The following is a 22819-nucleotide window of genomic DNA, read 5'->3' as shown; positions in this document are numbered from 1 at the left end:
CAACCCCAACAGTAAAATGTCTCGTGCCAATATCTGGTTGATGAAGAACTCAGTTGCATACAAGGGGCACACGCCGTACACAATACCCTTCACGGCTACAAGCCAGGGCTTCTTCACTATAAGGAGTCGCTGTATCTCTGTGAAGCATCCACTGAATATACCTAGAAGTTTCCAGGGCTGTAGTCAGATGTTGTGGTGGTAGGATCCTTGATTTCAGTTCGCCTATTTTAATAACCAAACCTCTTTTACTAAAAGTGGCTTTATTATCATGGAGCTGCAGACGCTCATAATTCAACACTATATAATAGTGCAGGGGAACGGCCTGCCAAGCTGCTTGGAATTTCCAGGTTAATGGATAACATACTCAAAGTAAGGTAATATGGAGCTGAATCTTTAGTACCTCCCAAGAACTGTTATATTGATGAGGACCTAAGAAATATGTAATTCCTCGAGCATGTAAATTTATACGGTTCAACTTGCTAAATGTTTATTTAGATTATATCCAAGTAAACTTAACGTACTTATGTTTTTTACAGTTTATCCTATGAACCAGTTTCTCTCTGGCTGCGAAGAGTTTTTTAAAAGCATCAGCGGCTAAGGCTATATTGCTCTGTATATATTGTCTGCAAATTGAGTGTATCCTGGGGTCGGTTTTCTGGGCGAAAAACTTTTTCGGAAGATAAAACCATGTTACCCTCGCCTGAGACGGACTAACTCGGCCATCTTATGAAAAGGCCCATAATTCCTTTCGTCATCGACCGGACTAACTCGGGTATTTTCCACTCAGTGCGATCGTACCAACTGTGCTACCACGAGGGTGTGACGGGGTTATTGCAATCAACTTGTATATAATAGCAATACATTCTCTCTAAAAATTGAACACTGGTTAATAAAACTTAATCAAGTATGTACAAGGCATTAGTGATTCCGTGTGATATACAAGGTTCCAGTTCATCACACAGCCAGGGCTAACATTAGGCCAACTAGGGCGCAGACCTCAGAGGGACGCAGTACCGATCTTTGAGGGGCACAGTTTTATATAGATTAGTTTTTCTTTTAATCCATGTAAAAAATGCAACTGACAATTTATCTTTTTATTTTAAGATAATGCCACAACAGTGCTACGAATTAGTCTTATAAAAATTCGTGTACTGTTTTTTATTTATCCTTTTTGTTTATTTTAATTTTCTTTTTGAAATTTAGTGATATTTTTGGCTATAAGTTTTATTCTTAGGTGGCAGCATGTGTTGTTTACAGCTGGATATGTTACGTCATGTTGTCATCGAATGAGTAACAGCTTGTTTGTGCAATTTTCATGTAAATTTTTCGCGCCTGAAATTAACTTTTAAGCGACTTAAATTTTAACCAATTCAAAATGTGTGCCAAAACTTTCCTTTGCATTTGAGAAAGATAATCAAATGTATTACTTATTCTTGCAATTTAAAATAAATTTAGCTGTTTAAAGTTGTGATTTTCATTTTCTCTACAAGACATCTGTTTCTGAAAATTTTAAGTTTGCAATTTGGAGGGGATGCAAGTAGTTAGCCTTGCCTAGGGCGCTGTTGTGCTCAAAATACTTGGCACCGGCACTGCACACAGCTAACACTGGTCTATCCTACACGAATATGGCGTGGGAAAATCAAACGGCGCACTGTGAATAGATTTCTGTTGAATTTCATTTATACATTATTTAAGTGAATTAAAGGGACTGAGGAGAAAGTTTCTCTAATTAGAAAAAATAAGTAGCATATTACACCAATTCAAATATACTCTCAATATAATAGTTTTAATCATTATTGGTCATGCTAATGCATTATGTACGTAATGTACCCATGAAATTTATATTAAAATTCAAAATATCCACTATAAATTTTTCGTGAAACCGAAAACAATTACCACTGCAAACACTCTTATTTAAACTTAATTCATATCATCATAACATTATTGAACTTTTCAAGTTCAGTCTCACAGAATTTGCTACCCAGTAGAGTCTATCTTAACTAGACGGTACTGCGCATTTTCCTGAACTTAAATCTCTACTGACTTTCACTTTCTGAATGAAAGCAACAACGGATTCCCCCACCAAATCTATTTCTGAAGTATACCTTTTTTAGGAAACCCCTAAAAGGTATTATACTTTATTTCCCCAACCATTCAGACTGGAAATTTATTCTGTAATAAAGACAGATGTAACAAAACCCAGTATCTCCAAGGAGAAAAAATTAGTGAAATGATTCACCAAAGGTCAGTTTAAGCGTAATAAAGGCTGTATACGATGATCTACGTGGGTAATAATTTAAAACGAACCAATTGACTTGGTTTATCTTGACATCTGACTTCTCCTTCAGATGTCAAGCCTCCTGGATTAATTCTAGATTGAATGATTCTGCAAGATTATGGGAGGAAGTTTTTCACGGCGCAGTCTGCCTTAGTAATTTCTTTCGTAAAGATGAAATTTATTTGAACAGAGGATTTGTAAGGGTTTGCGGTAATATCATCAAGAAGACATTAAAGATGTGAGGAGGAAGACATTAAAGATATGACGCATAAAGGGCCCATGTGTCATTTTGGCATGAGCCAAAATTACACTTGCGCCCTTTATAGGAGAGCGCAAGTCTAATATTTCTCGAAGAAAGGGACATCGAAATTGATGTCCCTTTCTTCACCCTAGTCTCATTCGTGGAAAAAGCATTTGGAGCAGTTGAGGGCTGTATCAGAGTTGCATAAAAACACAACTGATGATGAGATGTTGAAGGGTTCAAGTTAGCAAAGAAAGGTGCAGACCATCGCGAGATACTAAGTTATGTAACTATCATGAGGGTAGGTAATAAAACCACTAATGTGGTAAAGCAAATGAAAGCTGAATATGTTAAAACGCTAGCAAACAGCTAAAAACGGGGTTCTCATATGTTAAATACAAAAGAATGAATGAGAATCTTAAGTGATCGAAGGGGAAAAATCATAATCTACCAGAAATTAGAGTAGTTTAATAGATATTTTGCAACGATATTTACTGTAGAAGGGAAATCAGAACTTCGAGGGAAACTGACTAGTCAGCCTGCTGTAAAATAAAGGATATAGCTATATCAGAGAAATACCTTAAGAGAAGAAAAGGTGAGGGACAGCTCCAAGGGTGACTGTATGCATCCTATCATGCAAAATTCAGGCTGTGTATAAGTGTAACAGCACTCGTATGTAACTTTTTTTTTTTTGGAATAACAATGCGATTATCAATTAGACCCCGAAATCATCCTCCTGGAGTAGCGCTTGTCTCCCCGTCCACAAAGAAGGCAAAAGACGTGAGGGCCAACTTTTGACCCGAGTTTTATTTCAGTGTTGGGTAAGATTATGGAATCTGTGATTAAGGATACACGGGACACCATCTCGATAGGAATGGTCCTTAATGGATCGCAGCATAGTTAAAGCAAGACTTGCCCCTTAGTCCTACTAAAAGGTAAATCTTGCCTGACCAGTATGGTTAATTACGACGAAGTCAAATCAGCTCGATGCAAGAAACAAATTTGATGTTTATCCCCGATGCAGTTTTTTTTGTCGTATGATGTGATCAATACACGAAGGAACCAGTTTTTTCCTGCTTCCTTCGTGTATCGTGGCCGTGAGATCCAACCGGATAGTACGGCACCATCGTGATATCCAAGCCCGAGGCGGGAATCGAACCCGCGACCCCTAGGTTGCCAGGCAGGCACTTTACCCAGTCGGTTCCCGATGCAGTATGAGGTCCTGCAAGATTATGGGAGGAAGTTTTTCATGGCACAGTCTGCCTTAGTAGAAATTTCTTTCGTAAAGATGAAATTGATTTGAACAAAGGATTTGTAAGGGTTTGCGGTAATATCATCAAGAAGACATTAAAGATGTGAGAAGGAAGTCGTTAAAGATATGACGCATAAAGGGCGCAAGTCTCTAATATTTCTCGAAGAAAGGGACTTTCTCGAAGAAATTGTACAAGGAGAGGATAAAAAACAAACTGCGCCGTGGCAAGGTCTGTAGCTAAATACGTTTAGCTATCTGAGAGAGCTACACGTATTTAGCCATCTTCGGTTTATTTTCGTTGCCGATTTCCGTAATCTAACTGTACACAAGTTATTATATTAAGGTAAGTTTGGCAAAATTTGCATAGTAGAAGCACGCAATTCAAAAATTCATGCAGTCACATGAGTTTGCAGGGACTACACAGTGAATGCATCGATAGTGAGCTACAGACTTTACCGCGGCGCAGCATGTTTTTCCTCTTCTTATACTTAGCTTAAATTGTTTATGAACAGAAGAACCTAAAATATTTTCTTACAGTATGACCAAAAAAACAGAAATAAGTGCACCAATATACACACGTCGACGTACCGCCGGATAAGATTTAATGACTTTGGTTTAATTTGGTTAATTTTTTTTTAGAAGTCAACTGTATTCAAAGATTTGAGAACACGTCTTAATGTTCAGAGTTAGTACTATGATTACACATTATGTATCCTACAACACACAAAGTAGTCATTTTACTTTACCCGGAGGTATGGCGATTCTGTGATCAGCTCATCCGATTAAGTATAGAAAATAAACTATTTCCCAAGAAACAAGTAAATGCTCCAATTAGGGCAAATTCGTAGGAAGGCGCAATATTGTTGCCTGTTGATATTATCGTCATGTATTCAAATAAAATAAACCATAAAGTAATTTTTTTTTTATTCATAAAATAAAATTACGTCTTTTGTGGTTAGTGTTATTTTTTAATTTGGTAGACATTACCACGTATGTCTAACTGATATGATATTAATGAAGTGGATTACAGAATGCCATGGACATTGGCTATTAAAGGTCAAATAAGATTCCAGTTTAACTTTCAGCTTATTTAATTGGGTGACATGCTTTTTTTTTAATTATTTTTCGTTTATATATTACATCGTTCAATTTAAGTTAGTTTGGGGGTGGATGGGGGGGGACTGATTTCCAAAACGTAGGTACACCCGAGTCACCACATTGCGGGCGTGTCCGAATTTGGAACGGATTCAAGCAAGAGTGTGGGTTTTTTAAGACTTCCATTTTTGGCTAGTGAAAAAAGGTAGGTTAGTTTAAGCCACTAATTCGGGGCGGATGCAAGGAAAAGAAGCCAAGCCCGCAAAGTAGTACCCATATTCTGGAGTATAACCGAATAAGTACGCCTGGGTTTGATCACGTACTTAAGCATACATAATTTTTTTTTATCCGTTGCACTACTGATTCAACTGCTTATAATAAATACCCTGATTTACAATATGAAGTCACTCATTTTCACACACATCAGTTAATTTCGTATTTAATAATTAGCTCAAATTCTGATTTAACATAATGAGCTATTCCTCATTGAGACTTTTCGAATGATATGATTTATATTTTGTAGCTGAAAAACTTCGTATAAGAACAAGCATATCCAAAAGATTTTTTTATATTTCAGTTATAAAGTTGATGAAAAATTGATTTTATTGCAGCTGAAACCTTCGCCTAACAATAACTGCCGGCGTGTGAACAACGTTTAGTTTGAGTCAAGCTATCTTTTTTATAAAATGCAAAAATAGCTTTATCAGGTCATTTTATGAATAGACTCTAAATAGAGCAATTTGATTGCGCCATGACGAAAAAAATTTATTAGAATGTTGAATTAATATTGAATTATTATTTTAATTCTTAATAGTACGCACTAGCCTAAGAGTTGCACCGGGACTTGATGCATATGTATGGCGGGGAGTCAAGAACACCGCTGGTTTTGTCACTAACAAAACATGGGTACACCCTCTCCCAACAGTTCTAAAATCTCATTTCTCTCAATATATGTAACCTGCTTACTTTTTAAAGTCAGCTTTTCACAGCATAGTGCAATACTAACTCCATATTTTATTCATGTAATGATATTTCAACTATTTTACGATTACAAAACTCATTACCGCAGTTAAATATATATTTTATTCTAAACTTGCCTTTTTTGTTTACCATACTTCCGGCTGTGGTTCAGCAGCAATTTAGCACTAATAAAGAAGTAAAACTATTCTTTTTTTCCACTTATTTCTGTTATTTTTAATTCAACTTTCACGTATCACTACAGCAGCAAAATATTAAAAACAGCAGACGAATCAAAGTTCTAGGCTAATAATTGACCAAATGATGGCGCTAATGTAACTTCGCACGGAAATATCACATCGAAATTTTAGAATATGGTTAATATAAATATTTTAAAATTGGCACGTAATTGATTTTTTACATTTCGCTTGCCATGTGATAATGAAGAAAAAACAAATGCCTAAATTTATTCGTGTGCAGTAACGTCTTATAATACAGGAAGAGCATATTAAAAACATACAATTCGAATTTATTTTTGTGACAGTGTCAAAGCTGAAGTAATTACAAAATACGGCGATATTCTTGTATTCTCTCTTTCTTGTGAACTCCTGAACTTATCTGGTCATCCCGGACTATGAACAATAAATTTAAAAAACGATATTACAAATTTGCTTCAGGACTTCGTTAATCCCGAAATCACGTAACAATGTTTACAATTCCAAATTTCTTGTACCAATGAAAATCAACTCTTCAATTAGCTAAGTTTGCATAATCTTCCTCCACAGGTAACAAGCATTAATAAAAACTCAGATGGAGTGAAAACGTTTGAGTTCTGATTGGTCAAGATTAGCCTCAAATGAATCTAATAGTTGGAATTCATTTGAGTTTCATGTATATTATACTAATATTGAACTGCCTTAAACACAGTCCCAGGGCAGAAGCGTTTGCAACTTTAGTGTTATTACTACAAGACTGAATAGCACTCGTTTAACAATGGGCTGTGTACGTGTCCATCTTCCATAGAAGAATTTTATTGCATAACGTGGTCAGGACTACAGCCAGTCTAGCGTGGCAGAATCAACTGAACTATATGGTAACTCTATAATGTAAGAGTAAAAGAAACGGTCAGAGCTGATCAATCAAGTGCTGAGACCATTAAAATCTCCTGAAAATGACACTTCTATTGAAAAGTATCCTAACACGCACCGTAAGTTTTATAAATCGCCGAGCCAGGCGTAGAATGACAAATTTCTTCTAATAATGCAGGCAGAGATTATCACTGTTCTCGTTTCCCTGTACTTAAGAATGATTAAGAATTTGCATGTAGCCAACCATTTCAAAACATTTTTCGAGAAATAATGTTATTTTAACAACATACAATTATAAATTAGCCACGATACTTTCATATACTTAAGTGTCAAAGTCAACACTTAATAAAACGCACTTCCGCGTGTGTTTTCCCTGGTTATCTGGGATTCAGGGCGGTTTCTCCCTCAATCCGAAGTGTTTATCCTTTTGAGTTAAGTAAGCTAATATGGCTTTTTGTAAGATGATATGCCAGCTGCTGAGAATCTCCCACCCCTCCAGTCTCCACCTTTTGGGGGAAAGTGCCTATGTTCGTTGGCATTTCGCCATTCCTTCTCCGCACATAACATACAAACTTTGTCGTCTTCACAAGCAAGTCGCTGCTTCTCGACTTCACACCGAGATATCTGTGTCGCAGTCTTTCTGTTTTCTGGGCTAACCGGTGAGTTCTTTTATTACTTAACGACTTCTGACTGTTGTGTTCGCTTACATCGTTTCTATCTAGCAAGGTATTTGTGTTAAATATCTGCTGGGTTTTTCGGTATTCCTTGAGCCAACAAACAGCCTTAGCTTCTTCCCCCGCCTTGGAGTTGTCTAATTATAACCACTACATTTTATCAGTGGTTCGTTCACTGTTCTATCCCATCTACATATTGCTCTGCTTTCTTTATGGGTCGTTGTGCTCAGGCGTAAAATAGAACATGGTTGCATTGTTTTGAACCAAAGCGTCCTATATGAAGATGTTGAAGGGTTTTTTTTCCCTCTCCTCTTGTGCTGATGTTAAAACATCTTGGACCCCAATTTTCTATTTACAAAGCATACTCTTCTCCAGAAATAACCATAACACGTCTTGTTCCAATATTTCTGTTTGAGAAAATGAAGTAACTTTTTATTTTTTTTTGAAACTGATATAATAAACTTAAATTTCTAAAGGTTTTTTTTCTTCTTCAGATTCAAGTGGTATTCACGTCGAGCAAATTCACTGCTGTTCAGTTTTAAAATTGATGAATGAATTGCTGAAAGTAACAATTGTCTACTTCGGAGGTGTACGAGTGCAACTTGATCTTTTTGCAAGTCTTTGTACCTGCTTGTTTTGAAATATGGCATTTTGATCGGATGAGCACCATTCTTGTAATAAAAGGTTATTAAAGTTTTACATAAAAATAAAATATAAATTTAGAAATTAAATCCGCACTAGTTAATTTGTCCACCGTGTGACTCGTTTTTTTTTTTTTTTTCACTCTCTTGAAGGTAAAATATCATGCCTTTATGCAAATTTCTGCAGTGAATTTGATTGAATAAAATTATAATCATGTTTTGGTTGTGTAAATGCAATTATGTTTTAAGAAACAGTTTTTGAAGGTAGGTAAACTCATCACCTTCAATGGACACCCAATACATTCTGGAAGTGGGGGAGGGCATTTATGAAATTTGAACCGAATAAGATATTACAAACCATTTGTACAACGTCCGATGTTGCTAAATTAAAAGCATATATCACACCTCAACTGACACGTTGGCACTTTATTGCGAGGAATACATCAAATGGTTTAAGTTCGTGCCATGTTAAGAGAAAGGGGTATAGCATTCTTTAATCGCATAATTTAACTATCATAACCCCTAGCCACACGGGACGCGAGAGAGAGATTGAAGGCGGGAAAATGTGGTTCTCTTGACACCAAACATGGTTTAAGCTGTTGAACTTCCAATAAGCAAGATGATATCTGAACATTGTTTACCATCGCCTGACATGACAGGCTTGGATATTCGAGAGCAATACTTTCATTAAGTTCCACTGGATGGTTCCCGCTAGTACACTGTTAAAACTATTTTTTTCTTTGGAAATATAGTACCAGTACATCTTACTAAAAGACTATCAGAATAGTACAAGAAAAAAACTTAGTCATCTTGAATCCATCAGAATTTGCTGAAACTGTATTTTCATTATTTGTACAAGTGAAATCGACCAAGAAAAATTTCTTGCGTAAATTTGTTTTCACAAACCTCTAATATGAAGACAACTAAACTTAGTTTCTCGAAATTCAGTGTTTCCCTACATAGGTTAGGGATTTTTTTTTTTTTTTCTTTTCAAATTGTCAGGAGAGATTCCATCTTGGAATATCTGAAAGGATATTAAAATTCCAAAATAAACAACAAGCAACCACTATAAATAACAGAATTGTCTAGGGATAATAACTAACGGTAATTTTCATAGGATTTTAAAAGTTTATTTATTTTTTTTTGCGATTGTGTATTGTTCGTAGTAGTGTCTACGTGCAATGTATGAATGTCCCTGCAGTTGGAAAAAGTTATCATAAATGTTAAGTATGCTTTCCCAGAGCAGTGGTTTCCAAGAGGGTATCGGAAGAACCATTGATTTCTTGAACATCGTACATGGATTCTGAAGAAGTTTATAAATCAAAACCACATTCCTGAAACAAGAAAATGTTATATCATTGTTGCAGAGGTAGGCATCTTTTGTTAGAAAATAAGAAGGGGAGAATTTTTTTTTTTTTTTGCTGAGTAGAGTTTGATCTGTCTACAGTTTGACCCATTATCGTAGTATGAGAAATATTGTAAAAGTGATCTGTTCGCACACAACCCCTTATATTACTTAAAACATACTTTTCAGACTATGAAATATGAATTTATTTTAATCTTAGATTTATTTAGCTGGAGAAGAGGCTTCTCCCTGCTTCATATTAGCCTTTTTAAAAGATTAAGGCTTGCAACCATCATGTCTTCGTGAAAATTTTAAATTGCGTCCTTTGTCTGTTTGGTGACCACACTTTTTGCAATCTTTCAGGCTGTTCCTCATGCCTGCAGTATACCCGGTGGACTCGGCATTGGCTCTAAGATCTTCCTTCTGGGAATGGTACCCCCAGACTCTGCTAGGTAAGTACCTAAACAGCTTTCTAGTTATTAACCCAGATTTGAAAATTAATTCAGCATGGCGGATAACAATGCTGTATGTCGCCATTGTAAAACAGAGTTAGTGGAAATGGGAGTCGATCCACTGCGTTTTAAGGCTTAATCCGGCACACCTGGATTGAACATTTCAGCTGAAATAATCAGAACTTTATTTTAAATCAAGTAAATCCTTCAGTTCTATAAGGAGAAAAATGTAATACAGGCCTTGAGCGCAATGCTTCATTAGGCTCGGTAACCTTCCGCCCCCTCCCCCAGTATCAAAAAAAAAAATCTTGGGTAAACAAACAGTAATTTTCTACAAAAAATAAATTCTCGTCAGATCCCCTCCACCCACCGCTGTAAAAATGAAAATTAGCACCATAAAACCATATTAGCACCATTTAAGTTGGCGGGTTAAAACCTCCTAAAAAGTACTAATTCTCATTCTCCTGAGAAAATCCAACTCATTCTTTCACTAGGAACCTCGGTTTTACCTTCAAGCTGCAGCTATATAAGTTAAATGTTGCCCAATATTCTATATGGTTAAATCCTTAGCAGAGAAAGGTGTTTTTTTTTTTTCTGAAGTCTGGAAACGAATTCCATTTTAAACCAACGTAGTTACAGAATCTGTTTAGCAACACAGAAACGTTCCTAAACTCAAACTTTAGGATAAAAGTAACTTTGCACCTTGAATGATGTTCTAGATGGCAAAACGATTCATTCAATTTAAGACGGTCAGTGCAATTCCTAATGATAAATTCGTTCGCCCATTAATAACAAAATTATCCTTCCGAGAAACAATTTACCAATATTACCGCGACGGTCAAGGTCATGTAAAGGACTTGGTACCTGGATATTGCTACTGTATGTTTAGTGAGGAGTTGCCAAAAGCTAAAGAAGGAAACTGCCGTAGATAAGTGCCAGAAATACGATTGCACGCTTATCATCCTTCCTATACCTTCTACTCGGAGACGCTGAGGGTTGCTTAGATAAGATACACTTATTTCACATAACCGAAAGTTTGGCAGGCCACACTCGAGTTATGTAAAACTAAACACCAAGGTCGAATGACGCATACGACTTAAAAATGCGACCATTTTCGCATGACTCTGCGTGTATACTGCACAAGCTGACATGAAATTGATGCACTTCAAAAAAAATTGTGGAGAACTGCAAAAGAACTTGATAGTAAAATATCCTGCCGCAGCACAATAGCATTCAGAGACATTCACTTGCTAACAACGCTCATCTTTCTGGGTAGCAGTGTCATATTGCCCTAGAAGTACACGTTTGTGAGAAACTTATTTCGATAGATGTCAAAAACTTATTGAAATAAGTTTAACATTATTCTTAAGTACTTTTTATCGTAGAATCAGGAGTACAAAATCGTAACCTCATTCTTATAACGCTTTGTCTGATACTATTTTCGCCCTTTTTTAAAATGAAAACTCCAAACACAAGTTATCAAAACATAGTACTTAGTGTCATGCATGGGTTGAAGGAGAATGGGAGAAAAGACATGCCGAAAAGTGTTCCCTGGAGACTAAACATGGGTCTCACCACTTCAAGCCACCAAAGCTTTTATTGACAATCTTTCTAAAGAGTTCAGTATTATCATTTAATTTTGCTGTACACTGACCTTTGTACAGAATTTGCTGAAGTCTTGCCCATCTACTCTCTAGAGTGTAGTTATCGATCTCTTGGAATGGGGGGGGGGGTGATTTCCTGAAAAACCCTTTCCTCCCACATACAACTAGCCTAGCAGACATGAAACTAGCAGACTCGGTATATTGGCCTCGCATGATCTCAGTTTTGACTTCTTAAAACACCCCAAAAGCAACTAATCATACATTATGCCAAGTAAAGTTTTTGGCTAAAGCATTTTTGTAAGCTTTATATTAATTCATGTTATGTGCCTACTAGATTTCATGTTTTTAACTATAAAAAATTATTCCAATTTTCTACGCACTTAGGCAGAAGAGTGGTAAATTCCGTTTAGCACTCTTTATAATAGAAAAACTAAATTGAACTGTTGATAAAGCATTCATATTAGAATTCGAGTCTGTCCAAGTTTTTTTTTTTTTTTTTTTCAATAGTGGCCACATGGCCACATCAGAAATCCATATGGTCGGGCAGCATGAATATTTTGATAGCAACGGAGAAATGACTTGACTATTCAGAAATATCAGCAATAACACAATCTGTCCAAAAACAGTTTTTAATCAAATTTCATAAAAAGTTGGACCTGTTATAGTAATGGATCAATGAATAAGAATATTATACTGAAATACTCGCGAGAACTGCGGAGTTAGGCAGACTTAATGTCCGATGTATTTAAGTCTACAGTAGGGCCGACTTAAATTCATCGTGGTAAGCAACTTAAAAAAAAACTGGCAGAATTAATGGGACCACTTACATAAATTCTGTGATGCAATATTTAAACTGAGTTTCTTTTCGTCCTGTAACATCTTTAACTACCTCTCCCTTATTACGTTATGAAATACTCCAATCACATTTTGTGTAGAAAAAAAGATTGCGCACCATTACGTGATAGCACCCACCGTAATGTATCGTAAACATTCATTTGACCATATCCCTTCTCCCTCCCCACTTTGAGTTTCGTAATTTGAATGGCCCTTTGCGGTCTGAGTGGAGTTGTTCAGACGCGAGTATTTTTCAATAAGTAATAAAGTTGCTAAGATCGTACTTCCCGAACAGTGGAACGTTCTCGGTTTAAGTCGTTTCCAACATATGCTTTTTATCATAAAAGCATCAGCTAATTCCATTTCAATAAATTTTATCCCTCCCATCCATAGAGTTCAACGTGGGGCAGATTATAAAAAGACTTATCCTAGGAAAAGTAGATACTTCCTTATTTTAAACTCCAGATACCATTGTAATTAAACCCAAATAGAGTAAATAGTAGAATATCAGATTCATAGCAGGCTTTTTATTTACATTTAAAGAAAATTTAAACTATATTACAAATGAAGAATGTTGACTTTTACTTAACAGCTAGAGGAGAATTTTTATGCGATTCTTGGAAGATGTGCATAGGAGTATATAAATGACTCTGGGAACATGTATCTTCGCTAGCTTAGTTACAGTGACTCAGTTTTGCCAATGACCTCATTACTTAAGCATTCCGTGACTGCTTTTAAATAGATCAACTGAAACTTTGAGTATTAGACATTACTAGTATTACAAAAAATTTGGTTAGCGTGGCTCTCTCGCTAGTCACTGTCTGACGGAAGGAGACTAAATTTAAAAAGGTTCTTCAGCACTTCATTAGGGAAGTGCGAGACATGATACCATTTTTGCTATGAAAGGAACAGGGTTGTAAATATTTTGGCACTTATACTTTGTGTATATCAACCGCGCCTTACGTCATGTGAAGGTGGAGTCACATTAGATGTAATGATGGGTTTACTCTAACTCTATAGGGGTATGTGGGGGGTTATTGCATTAAGTCCCTCAAATGACTTTTTACATGTGTGTTCAAGTGAATTAGTTTCCGATTTTTACACAGAGACATATGGAGGATACTCCTTCCCCCTTATGCACTTGTATTAAAATCGAAAATGTGAAAAGAATTGTAAAAATAATTTTTAAACAAGGATAAACGGATATTTCCTCCATATTTTTTTTTCTGGATTCACTAACATTGAGTTATGGGGAAGGAGAAATTTCCCTATATGCCCTTGTATAAAAATCGGAAACTGTCATTCTCACATAATTTATTAATGACAGATTTACAGAGCCCAGAAATGGATCCATGTTTTGTTTTTATTTTTCGTTGAAATCTTCGACCATTGGACTGGACACATTTTAGACAGTGATGTTAAATTCGTTATTTAATATCAAAAAGAAAAATCGTTTCATTTCATATTTATTGAAGCGCTAAGAGAAACTGCATATTTGTTGGTATACAATTAAAATGGATTGGATTGTATTTTTATGAATTTTATTTAGTAGACCTAAATTGTTCAAATTTTTTTTAGATGTTTCTGAAGTAGAAGTTTGTTATTTGGTTTTTATGAGCATTAGCAACTAAAGCCATATTGCTCCGGGATATGTGGTGGTCATTCCATGACCTTTCCGTATTTGGTGGTGACTGGCTCGAACCCCGGTCTAATCAAGAAGCGTGTGCTACGCACTGCAGCTCCTTCCCACCTGGCTACGGAGGCGCCTCTGAAGTAGAAGTAAAGCTTCTACTTCAGAAACATGTTCTTCCAGAACGATAGTTACGTATCGAAAATCTTGTCCTCGTCGGTAGCAAGTACAGTTAGTATAACCATCCTCCCCCACATAGGGTGGAAAAGACCTGAGTTTGAATCTCGTCAATGACGTGAGAAATTATGGGTCTTTTTCGCAACTGGCTGAGTTAGTCGGTTTCAGGAGAGGGTAGCCTGGTTTTCTCCTGGAAACTCGGGTATCTTGTCCAGCAAGTAGACATGCAATTTACAATCATAAAACACACACGCGCGGCGTAATGTGGCCTAAGTTGCTGATGCGCCTAAAACCAATGACTGAAAATTTTATGACCAGAGAATTGTAATACATGCTGCCATAATTAAAATAAATGGAATATGATATTATTATGAATATCAGATACCTCATTAAATACAAACATGAGGTTATTTGATGGTAGAATTTATAAAAACAAAGTACTGTAATGCTAGAGCAGGTCCTCCGTGACAACTTAGCGATACATCACTTGTTACTCTTTTGGCCTAATTCGGATTCGATAACTGGAAGAATTTCTGAAGTTTATTTCAATTGAGGCTGCAGTTAGCCGATCTCAGGCGGAGGGAGCAGGGTTCCCCTGGTGAGTTATGCCTGAGTTTTCAGCCAGCACAACATTCAAACCGGCCTATGAACATGCGCGCGCGCACACAAGATATAAGCATACGCTTGGGGGCTATTAAAATAATGCCAGAGTAACTGAAATTAAGTGCAGTTTAAAAATCATTCCACGCTGGAGCTACTGATTCTCCATCAATTTGAATGTCAGACATAATTAAAGGAATGATTTTAAATAGCTCATCTTAGAAAGGTAGATGCATTAATTTTTTGACACGCGAGTATACTTTCATGGTTTCTTTTTCTTAACAGGTTTAAGGTCAACCTACAGCGTGGGGCGGATCCCGAGACTGCGGACATATTCTTCCACTTCAATCCCCGGTTTGGACAGGACCTACTGGTTATACGAAACGCCCGCTCCCACGGCGAGTGGGGTGAGGAGGAGAGGGATGGCGACTTCCCGTTCTCCAGTGCTTCCCCTTTCCTATTGGTTATCACGGCCTACATGGACACCTACGATGTGAGAAAATATACTCAATCTTATGTTTGATTTACTTAAAGCATATTCGATATTAAGCAATTTTTTTTTCCTTATTGTTTGAAAGTTTTTTTTTCTTCATCATGGTCAGTATGAAAAGAGATTAACCCTTATTTCTTGGAAGCATTTTATAAAACAGTTTATTTTTGCAGTATTGACTTACGTTTGGCAACCGTCGAGATTCCAATGTTTGATAGTGGAAACATTAAATCTTTAAGGAAAGCAATGTGCTCTCCTGACATTAGAGTAACTATATAAAATTACCGATAACACAAACGTAAATTAATTTTTCTTAACTTAATATAACCTGTGTGCCTATATTTCTGTTTGGGTAGCGTGATAATGTTTTTTTTTCCCAGCATTGCAGAAAAAAGTTTAAATAGCTACAGGAACGGTTACTCAGTCAGCAGTGTATAAGTATAACGACGTGTTGGGTGTATTCATGCAGGAAATGCTTGATAGGCTCGGTATTTATTGCTCATCGTTTATTTTAATATGTTACTCAGAATTTCACACTTCTCACTGTAATTAATAAAAACAAAAGCAGTAAAATGTATGAAGGACCCTAAGGATCTTTCCAGTGGTTGTTTCTGAGTTTTATTTTCTACAAAGTTTACATAAATTAGTTAATTGATCGCTGCTCAAATTCCACAAGTTTTGACAGTCGTTATACACTCAGAATATTGAAAGTAGAGTAGAGTATGATGCAAATACAGTTCAAGTGTGAGAAGAGAAAATAGCAATTGCTTACACTTATGAATAATCAACTATAATAAATGGTTAAACCATGCGAACACGTTTCGACCAAGTTATTTAAAAACTGCACTATAATATAGTATTTTTTATTATATACGCGGGTTTTCGTGACTTGGATTTTATCCACCAAAACAACTGTTTTGAGCTCGTGGCAGTTACTAAAACCATAAACTCAGATTTTTAAAATAAATCTAGAGTATTCTAGAGTCTAATTTAAAAGGTAGATGCTAAAATAAATTTTCAAAAATTTATTGAAATGCTTGTTTTAAAGAAAAAAAAACATGCATCGATGTTTTGAATTATTGATCGCTGGGAAACAGGGTCACAATGGCGCAAAGAGTATAAGGCAATAATACCATTATACATCTGCTGTCTTTTTTATTAACAAGTAGCACACCGAACGCGACTTCTTTTTTTTTTTACTGTTGACTTTTCCCGCATATATTCTCTGTATACCAAAGATGACAGCTTTACAGGGGCTGGCATGCACAGATTCAAGAACCTTGTAAACAAAATATTCCCCTCAAGGAACTAAGGTAGTATTGCCAATAACGGCTTTAGCACTTTCTGGACCAGAAAGTATAGGATACTTTGGGAATCTCCCCCCCCCCCCATATGGCATAAGATAAACCATTATATACACTTTTACAAAACACAAGGTAAGTTAACTTTTTTTTTTAAACAAATTAACTTTGAAATATATTGTTAATGAACATCGATAGAGTATGTGAACCCTTGACATCTGCCTTAGATTTAATTTTGGAGGGGGTGATACTAAATTCTGAGACTCTAAAAAAGCCGCTTATGCTTAAATCTGCCACTACATAGTACTGTCTTTAAGGTAAGACTTACTGTTTTCCATAGAAAATGAATTGAGTTTCAACTTCATATCTGTGCATTAATGCTCGGATTGAAATAATTTGACGTGTTTGCAAACTAATTGCAACTTTTTTTACGCATTTAAAAAAAAGTTATCCCGCATATGTAAATTGCATAGAAAATATATGCTTTTTAATAAACTAACTCATTTGCATCGTCTTCGAACACGCTGAACAGTAGTGAGGTTACCTAGGCATGCCTCTCGACGTGCACACCTAGTATGTGCTGGTACTGTAGATTAGTATCACTGGAATCCAGAGGCTACAGCCTACTTTCCAGGCTAACATCATAGGAATCTGGCGTGTTTGCCTGTGTGCTGCGATCCGTGGAAACTCGGAAAGGTTGAACAGGAAACAGCTTCAGCACACCACTAGGGCTCCCCTCTTCGACAAGACGGGTGAGTGGTTTAGGATACTCGTCTAGTGGGTTTGCCTTCAAGGGTTGTCAGTGTCATAGGCTGATGGGTATGGCGTCTATTTAGTTCTAGTGTCCTACCAAGTGCATTTATTGCTTGGCGGGTAGTGGGCGTCCCATCTGAGCTCCGTGGGGAGTCTGGACACTGAACCGAAATAATTCCCACTATGAATCCTGATAATGTAAGCAATTCTTCTGGGAATTCCAACACCGTCCCTACCAGAAAATGGCACTGATACAGATACCACCACTTCAGCAAAGAGGCCCAAAGCTGAAACCGATCAATTAGCACCTAGATACCCGACAATCCATTTTACTGGAGAGAAACCTATAGAGAAAATGTGACCCTTTATTCAGAAAGGTTTGGCAGACTCGCCTAAATCTGTTGAGCCGCCACGTGCCGGGGACATTCTCATGAAACCAAATGTGGTAAACATTTAGAACAGCTCCTGCTCCTCCGAGGCACCTATATAGGAATGCCAATTATGGTAACATCCCACAAGATACTGAACTCATCCTGAGGCGTGATCTCTGAATAGTATCTTCTTGAAGTGTCTGACGAGCTCTATTAAGAGCTAAAATCGCAAGTAGTAAACAGCTGTAAATCGAAATAGCCGTACATGACAGCCAATGTCACCGCTGGTGACACACGCAAAGGATCATGGGAGAAATTTCGTTCAAATGACCACTACATCTACTCGCGTTCTTGTCTGCTTCCCGGGGACGCACACGTGCACTTTCCTTCGTATTTGTATCATGCACGTGTGCATTCAAAATTAAATTGAGTCTCGGGTATATGCGTCCGTCAGAAATAGTGTCCTTCGGTGGTTTGACTCCATTCATCATCAGGCTATTCATGTTACTACTGGTGCATTCAGGAGAATTTCGTGTTCAAAGTATATGTGGAAGCAAAAGAACGATCCTTGCGGCTTCGACGAAAACAGTATGATTTTAAGCTGAATTCCCTGCAAGACCACCCCACATGGACATCGGTTTTTGAACCACGATGGGAAATATTTTCAACACTCGTCGCCAATCGTCCATTCGATATTAGGTGCACAACAGCTACTCAGAGCTTAACATCACAATAGACAAGATGCCCTATCACTAAGGAGCTCCTTAAGCATGCCAGGTTTTCAATCCTGGCATGTTTAAGTGCCAACATGCGACTTCACCCTTATTAACTGGATGAAGTCTGATACTCCGTCTACTTTCAGCTCTATTCAGTCATTCTCACTTCTTGCAAGTTCACAAAGATGGCTATAAGTGGAAATCGTTTGTGGCATGTGTTGCTGTCTTTGCAGATACTGCTCTATCTGAACAGTCTCTGCAACATACACACTGCAGAGCTGCATGTTGTACAGATAGCCTTGGATCACATAAGAACTTGCCAATAACAACTGTTAGTTATATATATACAGAGATTCTTTGAATGTATTACAAGCTTTGTCAGTGATGAAATACGCTACTCATCCAGTTCTGTCGCGGGGTCAGCAGAAGATACACGATCTAAATGTGCACATGATATCCCCTTATGCTGGATTCCTAGCCACATTGGGATTACGGGAAATATTTGGCTGATACTGCAGCCAAATCACCAGCTGCCACAAATAATCGTAGCCAGTCCCTATAAAGACTACAGGCAAATAGTACTATATTCCTAGTAGCAAGATGCATGGAATAAAGACTACAAACAAATTATACCAAACAAAGGATGTAACCAAAGCATAGCATTCTACTCTGCGCAGAATCACGAAGAGGGGATTACTCTAGCTCAGCTCTGCATAGGACAAATTCATCTCGCATTCCTTTCCCCATTGTGTTGTGACGATTCTAACAATCAGGCACGTTTTAACTGAATAGCCGGATTTTATTTGTTCACACTTTATGTTTTAGCTCTTTTGCCGATTTGAAACCATATACTCGAATTTTATTCGACAATGACCAAGCCGACCGGGTTGGTAAAGTGCCTGCCATAACCCAAAGGTCGCGGGTTCGATTCCCGCCTCGGGCTTGGATCAAAGTACTGTAAAAACTTTGGGAGGTGCATTATGGCCACAGAAGCCTATGCGCTAACAACTACAAAAAAAAACAAACAAACAATGACCAAGTGTCGGAAATTTTCCAGTCTTTAGAAACTATAAACATGTATTATCGTATATAATTGGGTATTTTAATTTTATTTTCATGGAAAATAAAATTAATTGGGTATTTTAATGTATCTATACAACTTTTGTTTAGTTGTATGTTTTTATTGTACGTTGTCTAGCGCTTCCTTTGGGTATTTTTGACCCGGTAACCTTTCTTGGTTACATATCACTTGTTAACTGTCTTGGACTTGGCGTAACATGGCCTGAGATGACAATGCGCCAGAAAACAAGCTATCGTCACCTAGCTACGAATTCCCCTGTTAGGAGTTGTTTAAATTGAACTACAAATCTTTATAATGTTAAAGAAAACTTACCCACGTATATGAAAGAAAGTCTTGCTTATTCGTCATTTGTGAGCAATGAGAAGTTAAGCAAAGGTTTCATTACTGTGGTCCACTGGGTAACCAGAGAAGTTCTCCGTCTGCTGTCAGTTTTACGAGTAATGTGGATTTCACACGTAATACGACTCTGGAAAAATATAAACGCTTAAGTCAGCACGGGAGTGACCATATTGCTTCAAACTCTCCAAAGAAAAGAAAACAGTTCAAGCGTAAGTAAGATGTTTTTGTAGAATGCAATGACTAAACAGCCCTTTGTGAAAATTAATCCAAAAAACCCTTTAACAAACTTCTATTATCTCTGACATCGCTGAATAGGACAGAACTGCACGGTTCTTCCTTTCGATAAGACATTTTGTATTCTGAAGTCGATTAGCCAAAATGATTTTTATTAGACATTTGTTTCGGGTTCTATGAAAATTCTTTTGCACTAACTATATTTGATAATATTGACTGTTTAGTCCACTGTGAGAGCAATTTGCTATTCATGTAAATCCAAAGTCCCACAATGATATAGAAAAATTATCTTAACGAACGACATTTCATATAGGTGCCTTCATTTTCATTGTTTCCCCATTGTTTTATTGGTGCACAAATTTAAACTCCCGAAAGCACGTGAAAATTCTTTTATTAACAAAATACTATTTACCTGATAACCTTCTTGTGAGCCGTGGTTACAGCAAAGCAAGTGATTTCTCTTCGGTGGGTGGGCAGGTACAACTGGTGTTGCAATAGTGATAACCCAGTTATGAAGTATAACTTCACAATATGATGCATTTGCACTAACCTACAAATTAGTCATTCAACCTCGTAGCATGAGGCCTTTGCCCTTAAATATTTATAGTTTTTTTTTAAATTATATATGCCTTTATTAAATAACTAATTCATTGTGCTAAACTAGAATAGGTTAAGTTGGCTAGATCTTATTTACTAACGTAATGGAAACTTTTAGCAGCTTTGTAGCAGTTCTTAATCACGAACTTTGGCAAGAATGCGCCCTTTCCTCAAAGGGGATGTTAATATTTTAAATTAACCTATAATTATCTTTGATTTGAGTATCTTTTAAACTAAACCATACGGCTTTGAAAGGCAAATCGATATAAATAAGCTTTGCTTTTAATTCATTTAATCATACAAATTTGTACATTATGAGACTAAAGGAACTTTCTATGAATTTAATAGAATAATATCATGTTAAGCTAGTTTCGCTGAAAGGACAGATGTTCCGATTATGTGATGAAAGTTGATTTTTAAATCGGTAATGAAACGCGACTTTTATATTAAAAAAAAAAAAAAATGCAACAGTGTCGTTGCCTGCTTTTTTCTATGCCGTCCTTTATGCAGCTTAGCCAGTACGATACACCGCAGTTCTGCAACTCTTTGGAGAAATCTCAATTCTATTCCTGACGACTGGAGAAATTTCCAGTCCTTTTCAATCGAGGCTGTAGTTGGCTATCTCAGTGAGTCATTATGTATTTTTCATGCCCGTACAAATCGGCTAGTGAAAACATACCCTGCAGATAAACCAGAGGGATATAAGCGACACGCTATGGCGCCATTAAAATAATTTGAATTTTTTTTTTATCTTTCTACACTACTGCTACACATGCCGTTACAAGTCACCAATCAACGAACATCACTACAATAATCGCCAGCTCGTAGTAATTCAGCATGTGTTCGTTCTGGTCGTGCTTTAATTTATAGGACTTACCCCAAATTTCTTTACTAAATCTGAACTTTACTGTTTAGGTTGAGGTCAACGGCAACGCCTCCACGAGCTTCAATCATCGAGAGGGGTTACCGCTTGCCAATGTCACCCATTTGGCGATTGGCGGGGACGTCATCATACGTGCCATTGACATCCCGATCGAGACGATAGTAAGTATTTTAAGAAGATAGTAAGAATCAATGAATGATTAATAGTAAGCTTTTAAATGGAAACACGTATTTTGTTTCGGGCATTTGTTTTTTTTTTTTTTTTTTTTTAATTATCAGTTTATGAAGCAAATTGAAATCAAGAACTTATCACTAATTGAGTAAAGTCGCTTCGATTGATCAAAACAGTTTAAAGCATTTTGTGGAATACTCATGGCTATATCGGAGTGATTTTGATGTGCAAATTTTAGAATCAAGCGCATGAACGTCAAACTCGCAAAAACCATTCCAATATTTCCTTAATTCATACGCTATTCATTTATTTTTCAGCCGAAGAATTTAAGACTCAGCATTCCGAACAACATCAAGGTCGGGGATATGATCTTTATCAAAGGTGCAGTACCATCTGGTGCAGACAGGTAAGCTTTCCCCCCCCCCCCGCACGATTTTAAATTGTTTTAATTTTAGAGGAAGAGTTGGAGAGACTAAATATTCGGCATGACCTATGTAGTGTATTGGATGCATTGATAGTAGGAAGTGAAGTGTTGAGTCTTAGGGCTAATATTATTTTTTGTTAGTTTTTTAAAGTTATTATATTGGGCTTCGATTAACCATACTGGCTGTACTGCTCCGTACTAGTTTCATTGTTTAGTGAACTATATAATTTGGAATAATATGCTGTTTTTGCTTATTGGTAAACTTTTTTTTTTTTTTTTTGGCTGTTTGACCACCCCAACGACTCGATTCTTTTCAAGTTTGAGAAAAGAGTGACGATTCGAGATGTAATAAAAAAGATAATGTAATAAATGAAAATTAGTTGCTATGAGGGCCGCCGTAGCCTAGTGGTCAGGCGCGCGGGTGCATAAGTACATGTGCCTTGAGTGACCGGGGTTCAAGCCCGTGACTGCTGAATACGGTGCTGTTTCTTATATTCTGTGTATCTTGTAAACTCCCCTGATCGTTTGGTCGTCCCGGAGTATAAACAGAATTATTTATTTTTTAATAGCCAATTCGAAGTGTGCATAAAT

At 36.9% G+C, this 22819-nt stretch overlaps 1 protein-coding gene across 1 annotated transcript in view; it reads left to right on the top strand.

Annotated features, from left to right (window-relative positions):
- Positions 1-22819, top strand: part of LOC150084647 (32 kDa beta-galactoside-binding lectin-like) — an 81109-nt gene that overhangs the window by 24949 nt on the left and 33341 nt on the right. Inside the window, 4 exon segments of the mRNA XM_090376528.1 lie at positions 9935-10023; positions 15154-15361; positions 21666-21794; positions 22122-22210. Coding sequence (XP_090232654.1) covers positions 9935-10023; positions 15154-15361; positions 21666-21794; positions 22122-22210 — 515 coding nt within the window.

Source organism: Mastigoproctus giganteus, chromosome 6, assembly GCF_048544385.1.
Source record: "Mastigoproctus giganteus isolate SK-2022 chromosome 6, ASM4854438v1, whole genome shotgun sequence".
Lineage (NCBI taxonomy): Eukaryota > Metazoa > Arthropoda > Arachnida > Uropygi > Thelyphonidae > Mastigoproctus > Mastigoproctus giganteus.
This window is presented reverse-complemented; position numbering and strand designations above follow the sequence as displayed.